The 20,143-nt window shown below is 32.6% G+C and overlaps 3 protein-coding genes across 3 annotated transcripts; all 3 read left to right on the top strand.

The window, feature by feature from the left end:
• Positions 1 to 2,436: 2,436 nt before the first annotated feature.
• Positions 2,437 to 7,444, top strand: LOC135846413 (cytochrome P450 4g15-like). Its single transcript, XM_065365493.1, has 12 exons — positions 2,437 to 2,733; positions 2,836 to 2,939; positions 3,982 to 4,063; positions 4,157 to 4,345; positions 4,497 to 4,566; positions 4,656 to 4,782; positions 5,215 to 5,269; positions 5,360 to 5,466; positions 6,327 to 6,395; positions 6,489 to 6,660; positions 6,771 to 6,953; positions 7,106 to 7,444. Exons 1-12 carry the CDS (start codon positions 2,568 to 2,570, stop codon positions 7,285 to 7,287), a joined length of 1,506 nt encoding a protein of 501 aa, XP_065221565.1. The 5' UTR covers positions 2,437 to 2,567; the 3' UTR covers positions 7,288 to 7,444.
• Positions 7,445 to 8,389: 945 nt separating this feature from the next.
• Positions 8,390 to 12,763, top strand: LOC135846418 (cytochrome P450 4g15-like). Its single transcript, XM_065365500.1, has 12 exons — positions 8,390 to 8,617; positions 8,711 to 8,814; positions 8,915 to 8,996; positions 9,484 to 9,672; positions 10,132 to 10,201; positions 10,283 to 10,409; positions 10,539 to 10,602; positions 10,871 to 10,977; positions 11,085 to 11,153; positions 11,244 to 11,418; positions 11,526 to 11,705; positions 11,781 to 12,763. The coding sequence occupies exons 1-12, from the start codon at positions 8,452 to 8,454 to the stop codon at positions 11,945 to 11,947; spliced, it is 1,500 nt and encodes a 499-aa protein (XP_065221572.1). The 5' UTR covers positions 8,390 to 8,451; the 3' UTR covers positions 11,948 to 12,763.
• LOC135846421 (cytochrome P450 4C1-like) lies at positions 12,754 to 19,349 on the top strand. The gene is made up of 12 exons (XM_065365505.1): positions 12,754 to 12,919; positions 13,001 to 13,104; positions 13,207 to 13,288; positions 13,887 to 14,075; positions 17,450 to 17,519; positions 17,604 to 17,730; positions 17,870 to 17,930; positions 18,207 to 18,313; positions 18,421 to 18,489; positions 18,577 to 18,751; positions 18,851 to 19,030; positions 19,115 to 19,349. Exons 1-12 carry the CDS (start codon positions 12,754 to 12,756, stop codon positions 19,279 to 19,281), a joined length of 1,497 nt encoding a protein of 498 aa, XP_065221577.1. The 3' UTR covers positions 19,282 to 19,349.
• The last annotated feature ends 794 nt before the right edge of the window (positions 19,350 to 20,143 follow it).

Genomic DNA, 20,143 nt, shown 5'->3' with positions numbered 1-20,143 from the left:
TGTACTGCTAACCTTTGTAGGATGTGACTATTTGGTGACAAATATCGAGAAAGAATATCCACGGAGTGATAAACAGATTTGATGGCTGGATTGTAGATTATCTGAACTTATGTGCTGTTAAAAGCATCTGTGTTCCTTTCAATTCTTGTTTCTGTCATTTCAAGCCTACTTGATAATATTTCCCATATTGTGTACTTTGCGTATTCATGCTCTGTTTTTTCGGGTTTTTATCGAGACAAGTGAATCAAATTTTCAAAAAATCACTCTGGACCACCATTTTCACACCTTTCATGATTTCATTTTGTGAAGGGTCTACCATCAATATGTTTATCCAAAAATGGAGCATGAGTCCAATTTTTTTATCCCAACTTTTTTGAAAATTTGCCCCCCAAAAAGGGGTGGGGTGTTTTTTGGGGATATGCTTTCACTCATTCAGTACACCTAATGATACTATATCATTCAGTTCCATGATTGACCTCATTGGGGTTTCTGCTTTCTCGGTTTTCAAGGAAAATTGAATAAATCGGTACGGCTTTTACGAGACAGCTTTAAGGAGGTGGGGGGCAAACTGTGGGTTAATGTGATGCTTGTGATGATCTAATTCAGGAAATTGAAAGCATTTTCACACAACATCTCAGGATTAGCCTGGGTGTTTAAGGGTTAAGTCAATTTCCTCAAGAAAGACTTTTGCGGATTTCAAAAAATGTAGTGCCGTTGGAAAGGGGACAAATTTCTCTACAATTTAGAGCCATAAAATAATGGGGTCCTCGAGATGGTTTAAAAGTTCTGTCGCCTCAAAGTTCAAAGTGTACAGAAAAATATGTTGAATTGGCTACATTTTTCAGCTCGTTAAGTCAATTTCCTCAAGAAAGACTTTTGCGGATTTCAAAAAATGTAGTGCCGTTGGAAAGGGGACAAATTTCTCTACAATTTAGAGCCATAAAATAATGGGGTCCTCGAGATGGTTTAAAAGTTCTGTCGCCTCAAAGTTCAAAGTGTACAGAAAAATATGTTGAATAGGCTACATTTTTCAGCTCGTTAAGTCAATTTCCTCAAGAAAGACTTTTGCGGATTTCAAAAAATGTAGTGCCGTTGGAAAGGGGACAAATTTCTCTACAATTTAGAGCCATAAAATAATGGGGTCCTCGAGATGGTTTAAAAGTTCTGCCACCTCAAAGTGCAAAGCTGACAGAACAATGAGTTGAATTTTTCCGCATTTTTCTGCTCCTTAAGTCAATTTCCTCAAGGAAGACCTTTGAGGATTTCAAAAAAAATATTACCGTTGGAAAGAGGACAAATTTCTCTACAATTTAGAGCCATGAAATAATGGGGTCCTCCAGATGGTTTAAAAGTTCTGTTGCCTCAAAGTGCAAAGTGAACGGAACAATATGTTGAATTGGCTACCTTTTTCAGCTCCTTAAGTGAATTTTCTCAAGGAAGACTTTTGCGGATTTAAAAAAATTTAATACCGTTGGGAAGGGGACAAAATTCTCTACAATTTAGAGCCATAAAATAATGGGATTCTCGAGGTGGTTTGAAAGTTTTGGCATATCAAAATGCAAAGTGATGGACAGAACAATCACTAGCTTGAAGCCTACAGAATGTAAGGGGAATCAAGATCCGCAACCACTTATACGCTGTGTGACGTCAGAGCGTTTTGCCCTATAGGTACGTCAACATGGGCCATCAAATCCATTGTAAGATTTCAGACTACATCTACATCACATTAAAAACATTTCTTTACAACAACATGAAAAAAAGTCATAATTTGAAGCTTTAATGTCACAGATATTCCGACGAATTGACGACGCGGCGGTAAAAACACACATGACATGAAATCGGCAAAAGTTATAAAGTTATCGAAAATAAAAACTCGCAAACTGGTATCAATTCGATGAAAATTTTCCATTTGAAATACATACCTAATTGTTATTTTTGTTTTTCTTTCTTTGTATCTACCTAGTATCTCTTTTCATCTCTTTCGTTCCCCCACGTCCAAGTTTTGTTAATCTCATATGTACCTACCTATACGTACTTATGGGCCTATCACCGAAAAGATGATCATTTATCAGCGGAAATGAAATTAAATGCCATTTAACCTTAAACCTATGATAACGAAAATTGCCTACATAATATAATAATTATTTATTTTTAACAACTCATTATCAAAAATTGAAATAAGGCGAAAAATGCATACCTACCTATAACAAGATTATCTACCTACATTTTTAGCGATACTAAAACACTAATTTCATCATAATAATCAACAATCGAAACAAACAATAAAACGAGTGTGTTAATTATTCGAAAAATCGTTATCAGCGTATTAAACAACATCCGCGGTATCTATCAGATTTATTCAAGCCCAATAACATAAAAGAATTTATGAAAATAATCATCCGCAGATGAAAATAAACCTTGCTTATCGTTGCATCGGAACTGTTTTCAAATTCTTTAGCATCATTTCTCAGTGATAAGTCATCGCGTAAAATTAACGCAGAATTTTTTTTAATAGTCAAATTAAAAATAATTTTAATCACTTGGATTAAAAAAAAAAAATTCTTACGATGAATATTTTAATAATAGTTTCGTGTTTAATTATAATAACGATTTTATTAAAAATTATCGAAATTAAAAAAAATAAAAGATTATACAAGTTACTGAAACAATTTCCATCGTATTTTGCGTATCCTTTGATTGGAAATTTAAATCTACTCTATGGACCTGTTGATGGTAATTAAATAATGGATTAGAAAAATTAATACCGATCAGGTTTAAAAACAACCATTTTAAACTGCCATTGCACGAGTACTTTTAATTTTTATTTAAATGTAGATTTACTGGCGAGAATAGAAAAACTAATGCAGCCTCATGAACGTCTTCTATTTTGGCTGGGTCCGATTCCATGTTTGTTTGTTAAAAAGTACGACGATATAATGGTAAGTTTTTCTATGTTTTTTGTTTTCTCAAAACCAGCTTTCAGTTGATAATAATTCTATTGAGAGTATAAAATGAACCTCCTCTCCCTCCAGTAAATTTTGAAGCCTGATTTTCGAAATTTTAACAAGAATGGGTGATGAAAAAATTTTAAAACTTGTTTCGTAGCTTCCTTTACCAAAATTTTGAAACCGTCTTTCAAATTTCAAAATATTTTGGAACATATTTCGAGTATTTTGAAATTTACTAAATTTTGAAAATCTAACCATAAAAATTTTGAAAAGAAAACAATGAAAAAAGTTTGGAAAATGATTTTGAAATTTTGGAAAATTTACTCAAATTTTATCACAGACTGCAATAAAAAAATTTGTAAAATGATTCTGAGATTTTCGAAAATCTAGAAAATTGCATTTTCCAAACTTTCACAAAAGTAACTTTGAGAGAAATTTCAATTTTTTTCGTAGCCTTCTCTTTCAACATTTCTAAAATATGATTTCAAAATTTGAATTTCAAGTACTTATCCGATTTTAAAATACGTAATATGAAAAGGATATAGTTCAAAATGTTCGCGTTCATCTATTTTCCTAATTAAAATCAAATTTTCAAAATGTAAATGTCAAAACCAAATTGTGAAAATTTTGAAAAACCGCAGGTAATAAAAAAAAGTTTAAAATTGTTTCATATCTTCCTTTAAAAAAATTTGAAAACTGGACCAAAATTTTGAAGTGAGAAAAAAAATGGAATTTCTCTCAAAGTTACCTTCGTGGAAGTTTGGAAAATGTAAGTAATTTTCTAGGATTCTGAAAATTTCAGAATCATTTCCCAAATTTTTTCATCGCGGTCTATGATAAAATTTTAGTAAATTTTCCAAAATTTTAAAATCATTTCCCAATCTTTTTTCATTGCTTTCTTTGCCAAAACTACTTATTTACAATTCTGACGGAATTTAAATAACCTTTGGAATATATATTGAAAAAATCCATGTACTTTTAGAATTTTTTAATGTAATTTTACGCATTTCACAATACTTTTTTTTTCTAACAGACAATATTAACTCTAAGTCAAGATCGTGATACGCTCGAACTTGGAAACGAATGGTCCGGTATGGGAATAATAAATGCAAGATGTAAGAAATGTATCTCACAAGGAACTATAGTTCTGAGGGACCTTATTTCTCTATAAAGATCCAACACATTTTCGTAATAATAATTATTGGTAGATCACGAATGGAAAAAATCAAGAAGAATGTTGGCTCCAGCTTTTACTTCACAAATGCTTTCAAAATACGTCAACGTTTTCAATAAAAAATCCTCCAATCTGGTTGAGAAACTAAAGGCAGTGGCTGACAGTGGAAAAGTAGTCGACATTAGAGATTATATTGTGAATGCGAATCTCGACATTATTATAGGTAAGGATCCTCCATTAGGTAAATATCTTTCGCACCTCTTCATCTTTCCACCTGTAGGTACTTTGAAAAAATATTAAGGGAAGATGGGGAAATGATTTATTGATATTTAGTTTGAAAAATTCTCGTAGTAAATTTGTTTTAATTATTTCAGAAAACACAGTAGGAATTTCAATTCATGGCAGTGGAAAAATTGGACAAATATTTTGTGACGCTTTACTCGAGTAATAAAACCTACATACCTACGTAATAATTTAACTAATAAAGCATACTTACTATGAATAAATAATTACAATCATTGTTAAATTTCTAGAGCTCTACGAGGCTTACCAGAACGTTTCATATCATTTTGGTTACAATTTGGAATGATTCACTCGCTGTACTTGAAAATTACCGGGAAAAGTGATACAATAAAACAGCTACGTTTTCTGCCAACCAAGGTAACGCAACTTTAAAAATATACCTACATAAGTATATATTTTTAAATATTCAAATCAAGGTGGATCCCGAAAACAAAGTATGAGGATTTTTAATTGACTTTATGGAAAACCTTCAGTTTGAGTTGAAAGCCACCCAAAACATTTTTAGGTTGGTAGATACTGTGGGAGAGGAAATACATATGAGCCCTCGAAGAGGAAAGATTTTTTTCAAAGAACAATGCGTGTTCATTCTAACCATGATAATATTATTTGAAATTCTACGTCAACTCAACTTGAATCAACATACCAAAAAAAATACAAAAATAAACATTGCTGCCTATTATCCATGATCAATCTCAGGGTTCTACCGGGTGTTTGAAAACTTACAAATAGCTTATTTTTATTTTCATTGAAAAACTAGTTTAATTACAATTTTTTTCAAAAACTTTACAGGTGGTGAAAAGAGACCTGTACGACTTTCAAAATCAGACAGATAAATTCAACGATGGTAAAACGCATCTTCATTTCATTCTTCATTAACTAATCACCAAATCCAATTGGGACCATTTTACCACATTTTGAATTATTTTTCGAACAGCTGAAGCATCCAAGACAATAATCGATTTGCTCATAAAAGGAAGCCAACAAGAGCCAACTTTCACAGAAACTAGAATAACAGATGAATTATTACATGTGATTGGAGCAGTAAGTGACGCATTACGTATGGACCCATAAATTAAGAAAGTACAGAAAATAGCTCGAATTTTACATTTTTACTGGTTCATTTGCGAGAGAATAAAAAATGAAGTGTTCTGGTAGGTGCCTATTTCAATAAAGCTTCACGAGATAACGTCGGACGACCTCGTTTATGTTTTTGACCCAATGGGATGGATTTTGCTGCCAAGGGAGAGTGGAAATTCGGTAAATTTTCACCTGAGTTTAATACTTTTTCTCGAAATGTCCCGATTTTCCTGTAATGGACTTGGAAAAATCACAGATTTTTAATGAAATTACAAAAAATTCTATTTTTTTACCTATTCGATGGCCTTTGCACCCCCCCCCCTCTGGAGCCTCATTTGGGTTTCGAACCAAAATAACGTCAAAAATGAATTCTGAAGCCCAAAAAACGTAAATATCGATACCCCGCCACTCGTCTCTTCCAAAATATTTACCCCTTTGCACCCTCCTCCTGGGGCCCCATTTGAGGTTCGAACCAAAATAACGACAAAAATGAATTCAGTGCCTCAAAATACCTATGTATCAAAAAGAGTGACGTCCAAATTTGCATTCATTTCTGAAATATGATTTTTGACACCCTCAAAAATGAATCTGTCCCACTGTGTGCCAGCGTTTTCTTTTGTCAATGAAAAATATCGTGCTAATCAATGAAAAATATCGTGTTTATCAATGAAATTATCGGGCTAACAACCTTTTTCAATAGTTGAAAAATGCTGTGCTTACCATCTAAACTACCGTTACTAAGCCATGTTTTATCGTTCAAATGGTTATCGTGCTAACCACCTTTTTTATCGTTCGATTATATATTTCCCTTTCTTTATTCACAGGGTGCTGAGACGACTGCATTAAACGTTAGTTTTCTAATGATGATGTTGGCAACACATCAAGACATTCAGGTAGGCACATCTGTTAAAATTAGTAGGTAACCTTCCTTTAGTCTATGGACAAAAAAAAAACGGAATTTGTCAATGTTATAATCATTTCCTCAGCAAAAAATATTCGAAGAAATCTCTCAACTGTTGGGAGAAGACGAAGAACTCACCGCAGAACATTTGACTGATCATTTGAAATATTTAGAACAATGCATCAAGGAAACATCCAGAATGTTCAGTCCTGTAGCAGTAACAAGCAGACGCACTCACAGGGAATATTTACTAAGCGGTATTAATTTCAATTATTTTACTCAAGTCAGAATTAATTTAAATAGGTACCTACCTATTTGAAATTTTGAAGTAATACCTATCCTTTTCATGCCTCTTTTTTTTCCTCAGACAATACCATCGTCCCAGCCAATATGTTTGTCCTGGTATTCATCCATTTAGTTCACTATGACAATAAATTGTACAAAAATCCTTCAAAATGGGATCCAGAACACTTCAGCGAACAAGCCATAGCCGAAAGACCAAAAGGCAGCAGTCAACTGACCTTTGGATATGGACCAAGATCTTGTATAGGTAGGTTAATTGAGGATTAGATTTTCTATTTTCGTGATGGGGAGTGGGAGGGGCTTCCATGATGCAACTACATATTGCAAGAGAAATCACATGATGAAGGATTAAATCGGAATCTAAGCAATTGAAATTGCTCTCTTTGTTCAATATTTCAGGTGCCAAGTATGCTTTAATGTCAGCAAAAACCCAAATGGTACACATCCTGAGGAATTACCATTTATCTACCGACGTAGAAGATTTTTCGATCAAGAATTGCTCAATTGATTTATGCATAAGAAGTAAAATTGGATATCCTGTTAAATTTACAAGAAGAAGATCGCAAAATGATGATTGTTAGTTCACTTACCTATCATTACACAGAAGTCTTGCCATTCCAGAAATAAAAAAAGTTGAATATGAGAATTATGATCCACATAATTATACATGACTAATTTGATGTATCTATATATTTTTATCTCAGGTTAAATTGAAGACATTTTTGTGCAATATTAAAATGTGTTTATTACTGTAAAAATTGAGCGTACAAGGAAACTTTTAGAATGCTCAAGGTCAGCAATTTTGTTAATTTCATTGCAAGAGAAGGAAGTATGATCTAGCCATATAAAAATTTATTCTGTCAGTCGAAAATTTAGAAACGTAGGACTACAACATTTAATACTTAATTGAGGAAACATGTGAAAAAGTCAAATGACCGATCCTTATTTCAGAAACTTATCGTATGCTATTTAATCATCAGGCACAGAAGTAGAATTGATGATATCTGATAGATTCCTATTTTTTGCAGTCTTAGGTATAGTCGCTCGCTGAATTTCGCTCATAGTGAATATCAGAAATTTACTAGAACAAAAGCAAAAATGAAAGATTAGTAGGTATGTATTATTATATTTTTCTATTAATCGTTATGGCGTTTGAACGTCAATTGTTGACAAATTCTTTTAGGTCGTGGTGAGCTGGCATTTTCTTAGACCGTGACAACGTTTTGTTTTGTTTGCTTTGTTTTTTTTTTTTGCAGCCACGGGCTGAGAATTCAATCCTAAAAGCACTTTCAAATTACATTTTGAAGAATAAATTATATCATTTTTACAGCGGTGTAGCCAAGGGGTGGCAAAGGGGCCATGCCCCCCTTCGAAGTGAAAATTGTTAATAAATCATTCATGGTTTGGATCCATTTTTTTCAAAAAAATTTGGCTCTCGTTTCGCTCAAGCAGTTATTTTACCTTTGTTTTCATATAGTCATCACACATCACGAAAGGAAATTTAGAACGGTGGCACATAATTACCTGACGACTTCTAGGAAAAAATTTCGTCTAAAAAAATTGTAAAAAAAAAATAAAAAATGATGTACGAGTACTTTGTAAAATATGTAAATTTTTAAAGAATTGGCCATATAATGAACAGGCAGGTACGTTTTCTTTCAGTCTATGTTTGCTCGTCTAATTCTTCACTTCTTCAGTGTATCACTTTTGGTTCGTAAAATTTTTGGAAATTGATTTTTAAAAATATGAATCGTATACTAGTGGTCGTATATTTTATTATAATCATAATTTTGATGAAAATTCTTCATCGGATGAGAAACAAAAGAATGTACCAACTACTGAAGCAGTTCCCTTCGTATCGTACTTATCCTCTAATTGGGAATGCGTATATATTTTTGGGTTCATTTGATGGTAATGTACGAAAAAAGTTACTTACTTATTTATATGTACTTTACTATTTTTTCCCGCAAAAAAACAATTATCAATCTATGGTTGCCTAACAAGGTTTACTACAAAAAGCAGAGAGGTATTTGAAGCCATATGATCGCCTCGTGTTCTGGCTTGGTCCTACACCGTGCTTATCATTGAAAAAACATGAAGATATTGTGGTGAGTTTTATTTTTTCATAATTTTTGTAGGCCTATATCCAATTCTTTTCTAATGTTCACTTTCATTTTATCATTTTTCATACCTATTACCGATCTGCAGACGATATTAAACCACAGTCAGAATCGAGATATGATAGGTGTAACAGATCCATGGTTGGGTACAGGCCTGTTGAATGCCGGATGTAATACTTACTTCAAAATATGTTCGTTATAAAAAAAAAGTGAAGCAAGGGTTGAAAGTTTTTCAAAATTTGATTTCGAGGGGCCTAAAAACGAGTTTTTTTTGAGAAAATGATTTTGAAAAAAATAGAGGACAGGCCCGTAAGAAGCGAGAGAGCTGAAACTTTTGAAAATTTGTGTTTTGAGAGAACTAAAAACGAGTTCATTTTTTACCTTTAAAAATTTCAGAATTCAAAACATTTTTTTGGGATGTTGATTTTGAAAAAAAAAGAAAAAAATTGATTTCTCCAGAATTTTTTAGCTTTTTTAGAAGGTGCAGCAATTTTATAAGCATTTGGTCCTATTTACAGACGGAAATCTCGAGCGTGTTTTTTAAATCAGCATATTTTCTATGGTAACGGGTGCATGCTGGCCAAAAAACGCCCTCGAAGTGTCCGGCTGGAAATCTGCTCTAATATGAATCTTGAATAAGTACAGAAACTTCTGCAGATAAAGACTGGAGAACATCGAGAAGAATTCTGAATCAAGCTTTCAGCTCAGATATGTTATTAAAATATGTCGAAGTCTTCAACGAGAAATCCTCAGAGCTTGTGGAGAAATTGAGGCCAGTAGCAAATACTGGTACAGCAGTAGACATTATGGAATATATGATGGAAACGAATCTAAACGCTATTCTAGGTAAGGGAAAAAATCCATGAAATGTAACATTGATGAAAAAAAGTACCAATAAGTACTAAACAAACATCATAGAATTACCTAAGCAGGTAGAATTATTGAATTCTAAAATTAATCATTTGAAATATCATGTGAATTCAAAAAGAGCCTATGTTTTCGAAAGCAGACAAGGAAAAATCAAAAAAGCATCTCCAAATATGAATCTTGAATTTATTTTTCGATTTTCAGCAAATTTTCATCAATTCAAATACCTATTGAGCTGAATATCAGCGTAATACCAATTTCGGAAATACCTTTCCTTGGAGGCGTGAATTTATCTTCATTTTTTTGGTACCTATCTTTTCGATTTTTTCAGTCTGGTTCGAAAAATTTTTCAACTGGTTGAAGCACTTGCATTCCCTGCAAAGATGATAATTTACTCCAACATAACATACATTTAATGCATTTTTTCTTTGACTTTAGAAAATTCAATGGGAGTTTCAATTCAAAGTAGTGGTGAAAACGGAGAAAACTTTTGGAAAGCAGTTCTCACGTGAGACCCTTTAATTACGTTCAAACGAGCTCGAAAGATCCTCAAAAATCAGGATTTTGAATTGATTTTTCTCATTTTTAGATTAATCCACAGCGGAGCGAAACGTATTCAGTCACCTTGGCTGCTTTCATATTACGTTTACTTGATCTATCTAAAAATCACTGGAGTAATTAAGGCTGTCCACCATTTACAATTTTTGCCAACTAAAGTGAGAAAAATATCTAATTGAACAGAAGGCATTAATTGAAACAGTTGATTTTTAAATAATGTCCAAGTCTATCGGTCTTTTTTCAATTTGTTTTTCTGTTTCACATTAATCCATTTTCTATGAATTCAGATATTGAGAGAAAGGATGAATACTAATTCTCAAGCTTCTCAGTTCATGGAGATTCCTGCTGATGGTAACTGTTAAGTATATGTATGAAAAAATATCTCAACTAGTCACTTTTTTACATTAGCCAGATTTCTAGATTTCATTCGCTATCTCAAACATTGAATGGGATAGCAAAGAACTGTGCAGCGTGCAACTAAAATGAGAAAATTTAATCATGTTTTTGGCAAATTTTCTCAATTTTTGAAATTGGCAATAATGACCGAAAAATTCACAACGCTGTGTTTCGTTTCAAAACTGACATGGTTAGATGTTTTGGCCTATTTTTAATGTTACAGATCGTTCATCTAGAACTATAGTCGGTTTACTAATGAAAAAATATCGCGAAGAACCCGACTTTACTGAAATACGTATGAGAGATGAATTATTACAAGTAATTTTTCCGGTAAGATTTATATGCTTACCTAGTTTTGTTGTACCTATTTAGGTACTCAGAAGAATGCTACAAATTTTTCTATTGTTACTCTCGTATTTCATTTCGAATTTTTAAAGGGACTCGAAACGACATCACTGACTGCAAGCTATCTAATGTTGATGTTAGCCATACATCAAGATATTCAGGTTTGTATTTGTAATACTTATACTATTAGACTTGTCGAGGTTTCCAACAAATTACCTAACACGTACACGATTTCCTTATATTTTTCTCAGCAAAAAGTTTACGAAGAAATTATCCGCCTGGAGGTAGACAATGATGGCAGCCTTAGCATGGATGATTTGAATAATCACTTGAAATATTTAGATCAATGTATCAAAGAAACATTAAGAATGTATAGTCCAGTAATAATAACTACCAGACGTACTCACAAAGAAGTTCCACTAAAAGGTTCAGAATCGTCAATGTTTTCAATTTCTTATCTACATTTATTTATTTATTTTTTGTCACAATCAACTTCAAAATATCAACCTTCTAATTTCTAATTTTTTTTGCAGATGGTGTAATTGTTCCAGCCAACATGTTTGTTGTAGCATTTATACATTTTGTAAATTATGATCCTGAACTGTATGAAAATCCATTCAAATGGGATCCGGAGCATTTTAATGATCAAACTGTGGAATGTCGACCAAAAGGTACTCCGATGAATTTTGGATTCGGGCCGAGATCTTGTATAGGTAAATAATATTTTTATAGGGTCTTTAATATCAACCAATCATAAAGTTTTTTCATACCTAAAATATTTTGTACAGGGTCTAGGTACGCAATCACGTTTGTCAAAGCACAAATGGCCCATATCTTACGTAATTACCATTTATCAACCAATATTAAAGAAGTTCGACACGAAGATTTGAAAAGTGATCTCAGCATCAAACATAAATTAGGATATCCTATTATATTCAACAGCAGAAAAAAATAATATGGAATCTTAAGAAATATTTTAATAGATATTTTCATGTTACAACTAAGGATCCCCATTTTTTGCTGTCCTAAGTAGTGTTATCTTAGGCCGTGGCAAAGTTTTTTTTTTTTTTTGCACCCACGGCCTGAGAATTCAATTCTAAAATCACCTTCAAAAAACATTTGAAGAACAGGTAAATTACATCATTTCTGCATTGGTGTAGCCAAGGAGTGGCGAAGGGGGCCGTGCTCCCCTTCGAAGTGAAAATTGGTAACTAAAAAATGCAAAACTGGACGTTTTTTCATGTTTTGGACCCATTTTTTCGAAAAAATGTTGCTCTCGCTTCGCTCAAGCAGGAATAATTTTATTTTAGGTATACCTTTGTTTTCATAAAATTATCACACATCACGAGAGGTTTTCAGAAACTTCCCTCGAATTTAGGTTTTTTTATGCTCAACCAGCCACGACCTAAGAAGTGGATAATTAAATTTAGAATAAGTGGTATTGGTGGCACACAATTAACAATTTCCAGGAAAAAATTTCGACTAAAAAAATTGTAAAAAAATAGGTAATAAAAATTGATGGACTTGGTAAAATATGTAAATTTTCAGAGCATTACCCATATAATGAGCGGGCAACTAAACAGACACCTTGCAGCATGTGAATATAGAAATTAATTAACTGGTAGATGACCACCTGAGCTATTACACAGCACTTGACCAGGAAGTACGAATTTTCTTTCAGTCTATGTTTGCTTGTCTAATTCATTAGTGTTATCACTTTTAGTTCGTAAAATTTTTGGAAATAGATTTTTTCAAATAAGTATGAACCTTATACCAGTGGTTGTGTGTTTTATTATAATCATAATTTTGATGAAAATTCTTCATCGGATGAGAAACAAAAGAATGTATCAACTACTGAAGCAGTTTCCTTCTTTTCGTGCTTATCCTCTAATTGGGAATGCGTATATATTTTTGGGTTCATTTGATGGTAATGTACGAAAAAAGTTATTTACTATTTTTGTTTTATTTTTGCAAAACAACAATTAGGTATCAATTTATGGTTAATAAGGTTTACTACAGAAAGCAGAAAGGTATGTGAAGCCATATGATCGCCTCCTGTTCTGGCTTGGTTCTACACCATGCTTAGCTTTGAAAAAATATGAAGATATTGTGGTGAGTTGTCATTTTTCATTATTTTTGTACCTAGGTAGGTACTTCTCCAATTCTACTCTAATTTTCACTATTATTTTATCATTTCTTATTATCGATCTGCAGACGATATTAAACCACAGTCAGAATCGAGATATGATAGGTGTAACAGATCCATGGTTGGGTACAGGCTTGATGAATGCTGGATGTAATATGTACTTCAAAATACGTTCGTTATTAAAAAAAAAGGTTCTATCAAACGTCCGTCATGAGAGTACCTATGTGAAGATCTAGTCACAAAAAACAATACCTCTTGAATGTACATATACCTACTCGAATTTATGATAGACGTTTGATTGGACACTCCGATTGTACATGAGTTACAAGATGTCAAGAAATTTTTATCTGTACGTGGCCACTAGCCAGTGGAGGAAAGATGAGAAGGCTGAAATGAGCATGAGATGATGAGAATTGTTACTAAAGCATGCAGGGTTCCACTGCAAATATTCCAACTGATAAGTATATGGGGGAAAATACCAATTTTGTAGATTGATATCATATTTATAAGACAAAACGACGTTTTTCATGCAAGGAGTTTATTTTTTGACTTTTAAAATTTTAAAATTAAAAAAAAAATTTAGGATATTGATTTTTAAAAAAAGTAGATTTCTCCAAAATTTTTGAACTTGTTTTTTTAATTAGCATATTTTTAATGGTAATGGGAGCTTGCTGGCCAAAAAAAAACCCTCAAGGTGTCCTACTGGGTATCGGCTCAAATGTGAATCTTAATACAGCAACTTCTGCAGATAAACACTGGAGAACATCAAGAAGAATTCTGAATCAAGCTTTCAGCTCAGATATGCTAATTAAATATATTGAAGTCTTCAACGAGAAATCCTCAGATCTCGTGGAGAAATTGAGGCCAGCAGCAAATACTGGTAAAGCAGTAGACATTATGGAATACATGATGGAAACGAATCTAGACGCTATTCTAGGTAAGAAACTAAATCCATGAAATGTAACATTGATGAAAGAAAATAGGCACCTACCTATTAAACAAGCATAAAATAAAGTGAGTCGCATTAATGAAATTTAAAATTAAACATTTGGAATACTTATCACCTAAATTCAGAAATATTTTCGAAACCAGACAAAGAAAGATCAAAAGAGCATCCCCAAATTATAAATCTTGAATTCAAATTTTTCGATTTTTAGACAATTTCATCAATTCAAATAATATGTAGCTATGATGTCTGAAAACTTTTTTAAAAAATGTTGATCATGTAAAAATTTTAGTGCAAGGTGGCTAACAAAGAGGACACTACCAAAAAGCAGGACTTTGATAGAATGAGATAGATAATTACTGGGTTTGAGGGAAATTATTTTAATTCCTGTTTATGATGGTTAAGCCAATAATTATTCCTTAGGGAAGGAATAATTAGGTACCATCTCCTGGATAGCTCATTGTCAGATTAGTGGATATAGGTTCAATAAATACCGTCTACTCTACTCATAAAGTTATTTGAAAGTATCAAATAAATACACACATTTGACAAATAGGTATTATTAAAAAACTATTTGATTCATTGATACTAAAGAACAACTAGAAAAAATACTTACATGTTTAAGGTTAGTCAATTTATAAAATAAGTGCAAGATTATTTTATAATGAATACAAGCTCTGGCTTACATCTTACAACTCATGTTACTACAGTAAAAGCTCGTTATAACGCTTCTCAAGGGACTGCAAAAATAGAGAGTTATAAGCCGAAGCGCGCTATGAGCGAAGTTTTTGTGTGAACAGGGCTGTCTAGGGACCAGAAGAAATCAGCGTTATAACTTATAACAAAATTAGCGTTATAACTAGCTTTATTTACTGTAATTAGAAAAATCTTAATAATGATGATAAGTATACGTGATGTGCTCTGTGAAACAGGACCACAAGTCGGAAAAATCAAAATTGATTTTTTTTGCTTAATTATTAGAGGACTTCATTCCGAATATTTTGAGATAAAAATATCGAAAATTGGTTGAAAAATACCCGAGACACGGCGCCTCAAAGTTTTAATTTTGAAAAAATGCTTTTTGAGAAAAATCAGTTCAAAGTTTTTTTGCGTTTCCGAGCACATATTATTTTTTTACTTCCAAACCACTTTAAATATCGATCTGAAATTTTAATATGTGTATCCTGGGTACCATGCGATGCTGTAAAAAAATTACATTATATGGATGGATGATTCTGATATTATGCAAGGCATGCATCAATTCATTACTCACAAAAGTAGGAAAATGATGCAAGAAATTTGAAAAAAAAACGTAAAAATGTGTAAAAAGTGATAATTTTACAAAAACTCAGGACTTCAAACAGAAATGAGGGAAAAATTTTTTTACAATTTTTGCCGACAGCTGTACTCGAACCCGCGACCTCTAGCGTCCCAAGCTGTCACCACAGTCACCCTGCCACCAAAAACATTTTTAAAGATGGGTTTTCTAATGGTACATAACTAATTTTATTGTGAAACTAACATAAATAACAGGAAAAAGCAGAAAAACATCACCAAAACGTGATTACTGACTTGTGATCCTTTTGAAAATCTGATATGCGCTTTTATAACACATAATTATGGACGAACTAACCAATATTTTGCGCTGAAAATTTGTATACAAGTTCTTAGAAGTGTGTTCTTTCAAAATATAACAAAACTTGAAAATTGATATTTGTCATCACAATTCGATTATTTTAATGTACTGAACAATTTTATTTTCCGACTTGTGGTCCTATTTCACAGAGCGCATCACATACGCTCATTAAGGCTATTCTCTACAGAGAGCGTTCTAATTCGACAACTGGTTGAAATATGAAGCCAGCAATTTGTTCCTTATTTTCATCATTATTTTGTTCATAAGACTGCGTGTAATCAAGTGAACAAATTTAGTCATCCTTATGTCCTGCAACCCTTTCCCATCTAAACTTCAGACCTAGATTTCTCTGTGAATTTTCAAAATTCTTCCAATTTTTTTTCACCAATACTGATATTTTATCTATGAAATCGAGGGTATTTAGCCATATTTTCTAATTTTGCTTTTCCAACAGAGATGTGAGCATCTGAAGTACCTCCATTCAATTCCCTATTAAAGCCGTTAAATGTCCTAAATCAAAAATATCTCGACATACTCTTCCTTTTGAATGTTTTTTGAGCAAAATAAATCAAACCCAAGAAAAATCCGTTCAATAGTTTTGGCACAATCTCTGTCTAAAGTTGACCATTTTTCATCAAAAAATCTTACAGAACGCCCTCTGTAGAAAATAACCTTAATTATTAATAATTATAGTGATGAAGTAATGTTATGTTAATAGAAATTGAATGTAATTACTTACTAACGACACTGTACACATTTTCTGCTTCTTTTGCGGGTGTCCCTAATACTAGACAAGTAGACACTTCAACAGAAATGTCTTACACGGAAGCTCTTTTTCAACTAGAGATACTTCCAATGGCTAACAGGTTCGGAGAAATACCCAATGTACCATAATTAATAGACATAATTTGAATAGAAATCACGTTGAAAGCACAGATTATCCACTTAAGAAAGCAGGCTGAGACAGAAAAGATGGGTGGAGGGGAAAAGCTCAGCTGCCGATGCATCTATAAGTTGATGAAGAACCAGCCATCGCAATTAGCCAAAATGAAGTAAAGTTGGTGGTTAGAGATCCAATGCATGAGCCATTGAGCTACAAGCCATGGATCTAGATATAGTTCTCCATATTACCATACTTTCAGTACATAGGGATATATTAATTTTGTAACTGCTATGGTGATTAAGGCATATTTTCTCATATCAACTTTCAGACCAAGATTTCTCAAGACACTTGTGAATTTTTGTTTCAACGCAAAATTTCTTCCACCCACAAAATACTTTTTTTCAATTGTTTAAAGAGAGAAAATTTTTGAAAAATTCAATATTCTATTAAAAAATTGAGAAATTGAAGAAAAAAACGAATTTTTGGGAATTTTTGGCACAAAAGAAGGTCAGCAAAATGTTTGTTTTCTTTGTCATTTTCCAATGATTCATTTTTTTTTTTTTTTTTTGGATTGCAATGGAATTTCATGGAATTTTGATTATTGTAAGCTGAATATCAGCGTCGTTACCAATTTTAGAAAGGTCCTCAGGCCAAAACAATGAACATCATATTAACGCAAAATCCTGTAAAATACTTATTAATGACACATTTCATTACCTCCATTTTTTTGTCTGATTTGAAAAATTTTCAATCGGTTGAGGTACCTACTTACTTACATCCCATGCAAGGATATTCATTTACTCCACCATAACATTGATTTAATGCATTTTTGTACATTGACTTTAGAAAATTCAATGGGAGTTTCAATTCAAAGTAGTGGTAAACACGGAGAAAACTTTTGGAAAGCAGTTCTCACGTGAGATTCTCAATTACCTACCTTCCAACGAGCTCGAATGATCAGCAAAAATCATCATTTTGAATTGATTTTTCTCACTTTCAGATTAATCCACAGCGGAGTAAAACGTGTTCAGTCCCCTTGGCTGCTTTCGTATTACGTTTACTGGATCTATCTAAGAATTACGGGCGTAATTAAAGCTGTCCACCATTTACAATTTCTGCCAACTAAAGTAAGAAAAATATCTAACTGAACAGAAGGCCAATGGAACATTTGATTTTTAAACAACCTCACCTATAAGTATCGGTCTTAGGTACCTATTTACAAATTTATTTTTCTGTCTCACATTAATCCATTTTTAATGAATTCAGATATTGAGAGAAAGGATGAATAATTCTCAAGCTTCTCAGTATATGGAGATTCCTGCTGATGGTAAATTACATTTATGAACAAATACTTCATCTTTTTACATTACTTAGCCAAATTTCTAGATTTTATCGTCATCTTAATCTCAAACGTTGAATGGGATCGCAAAGAACTGTGCAGCGTGCAACGAAAATGAGAAAATTTAATCATATTTTTGACCATTTTCTCAATTTTTAAAATTGGCAATAATGACCAAAAAATTCACAACACTCTGTTCCGAAATATTTTCCCTGTTTGAGAACTGACATGGTTAGATGTTTTGGCCAATTTTTAATGTTACAGATCGTTCATCCAGAACTATAGTCGGTTTACTAATGAAAAAATATCTCGAAGAACCCGACTTTACTGAAACACGTATGAAAAATGAACTATTACAAATAATTTTTCCGGTAAGATTTATTCTTAGGTACCTATACCTAGTTTTGTGGTATCTACACAGAAGAATGCTGCAAATTTTTCTATTGTTACTCTCGTATTTCATTTCGAATTTTCAAAGGGACTCGAAACGACATCACTGACTGCATGCAATCTAATGTTGATGTTAGCGATACATCAAGATATTCAGGTTTGTATTTGCAATATATTCGACTTATCGATGTTTTCAACAAATTAATACGTACCTACCTACAAGATTTCCTTATATTTTTCTCAGCAAAAAGTTTACGAAGAAATTATCCGCCTGGAGGTAGACAATGATGGCAAACTGAGCATGGATGATTTGAATAATCACTTGAAATATTTGGATCAATGTATCAAAGAAACGTTAAGAATGTATAGTCCAGTAATAATAACTACCCGACGTACTCACAAAGAAGTTCCATTAAAAGGTTCAGAATCATCAAAAGTTTTCAATTTCCTATCTTCATTTTTTTCTGTCAGAATCAACTTCAAAATATCAACCTGCTAATTTCCAATTCTTTTTGCAGATGGTGTAATTGTTCCAGCCAACATGTTTGTTGTGGCATTTATACATTTTGTAAATTATGATCCTGAACTGTATGAAAACCCATTCAAATGGGATCCGGAGCATTTTAATATGCAAGCTGTGGAACGTCGACCGAGAGGTACTCCGATGAATTTTGGATTTGGACCAAGATCTTGTATAGGTAAATAATATTTTTGTAGGGTCTTTTCATTATCAACCAATCTTCAAATTTTTTTATAATACGTACCTAAAATATTTCGTACAGGATCTAAATATGCAATCATGTTTGTCAAATCACAAATGGTCCATATTTTACGTAATTACCATTTATCAACTAATATTAAAGAAGTTCGACACGAGGATTTGATAACTGATCTGAGCGTCAAACCTAAATTTGGATATCCTATTATATTCAACAGTAGAAAAAAATGATATGGAATTGTAAGAATTATTTTAATAGATATTTTCATGTTCCGAATAAAACGAAACACGTGCAGTTGTGGGCTCCATAAAATTACAAATTGTTTCAGCCTTAGGTAGTGGCACTTGAAAAAAAAAAAAGTTGAAACGTTATTCAAGTTATTGTGATTTTGTTGCTTTTGATACCTACCCTGAACAGAACAAAAATTATAATAATATATGATTCAGGATCACGATTGCAACGTATTTACCTAATGTAAGTATTACCACCTGCATCCATAAAACCCCAAAACATTATCAACACAGTATTTTCACGCGGCCCCGTTCAATTTGTATGGAAGGCAACTTAGCAAGCATGAATGTAACTCATGATGACTTCCCACGTTAGATGGAAACATTGGTTACGAAACATGTTTCAGTTTAATTATCATTCAATAGGTACCATTACCATAGTTTTGTTAGGTGCTCCGAATAGAACCTGTCCTCTGATAGAAGACCCTTTGGCTCAGTGGAAGAAAATGTCACTCACACCTCAGAATCAAATTTTGAGTTACCGAAAGTGGGTTTTTTGGCGAATTTAAAAAATGGTGGAAATGTCCCATCGATACCTATACAGATAAAAAAAAAAATAAAGTATAAATTTTGGGATAAGAAAGAGCTAGTAGCAGTGGCGACTCCAATTTGGATAAGAGTAAGACTACGATTTGTATTAAGACCATGGTCTGAATCTGAACTCCTCAAAACTAAAATTTCAGCTACCCGAATTGAATTTTTAATTTTTTGCGAATTCTTGAAAACCCAAAATTCACCATTTTTAGAAATTTGAATTTCTTTTGAAGAAGAAAGAAAAAAATAAGTTTTTTAAAAAAATGAT

This window comes from Planococcus citri, chromosome 5 (genome assembly GCF_950023065.1).
Source record: "Planococcus citri chromosome 5, ihPlaCitr1.1, whole genome shotgun sequence".
Lineage (NCBI taxonomy): Eukaryota > Metazoa > Arthropoda > Insecta > Hemiptera > Pseudococcidae > Planococcus > Planococcus citri.
Note: the sequence above shows the minus strand (reverse complement) of the source record. Positions and strands in the feature narration are given on the sequence as shown.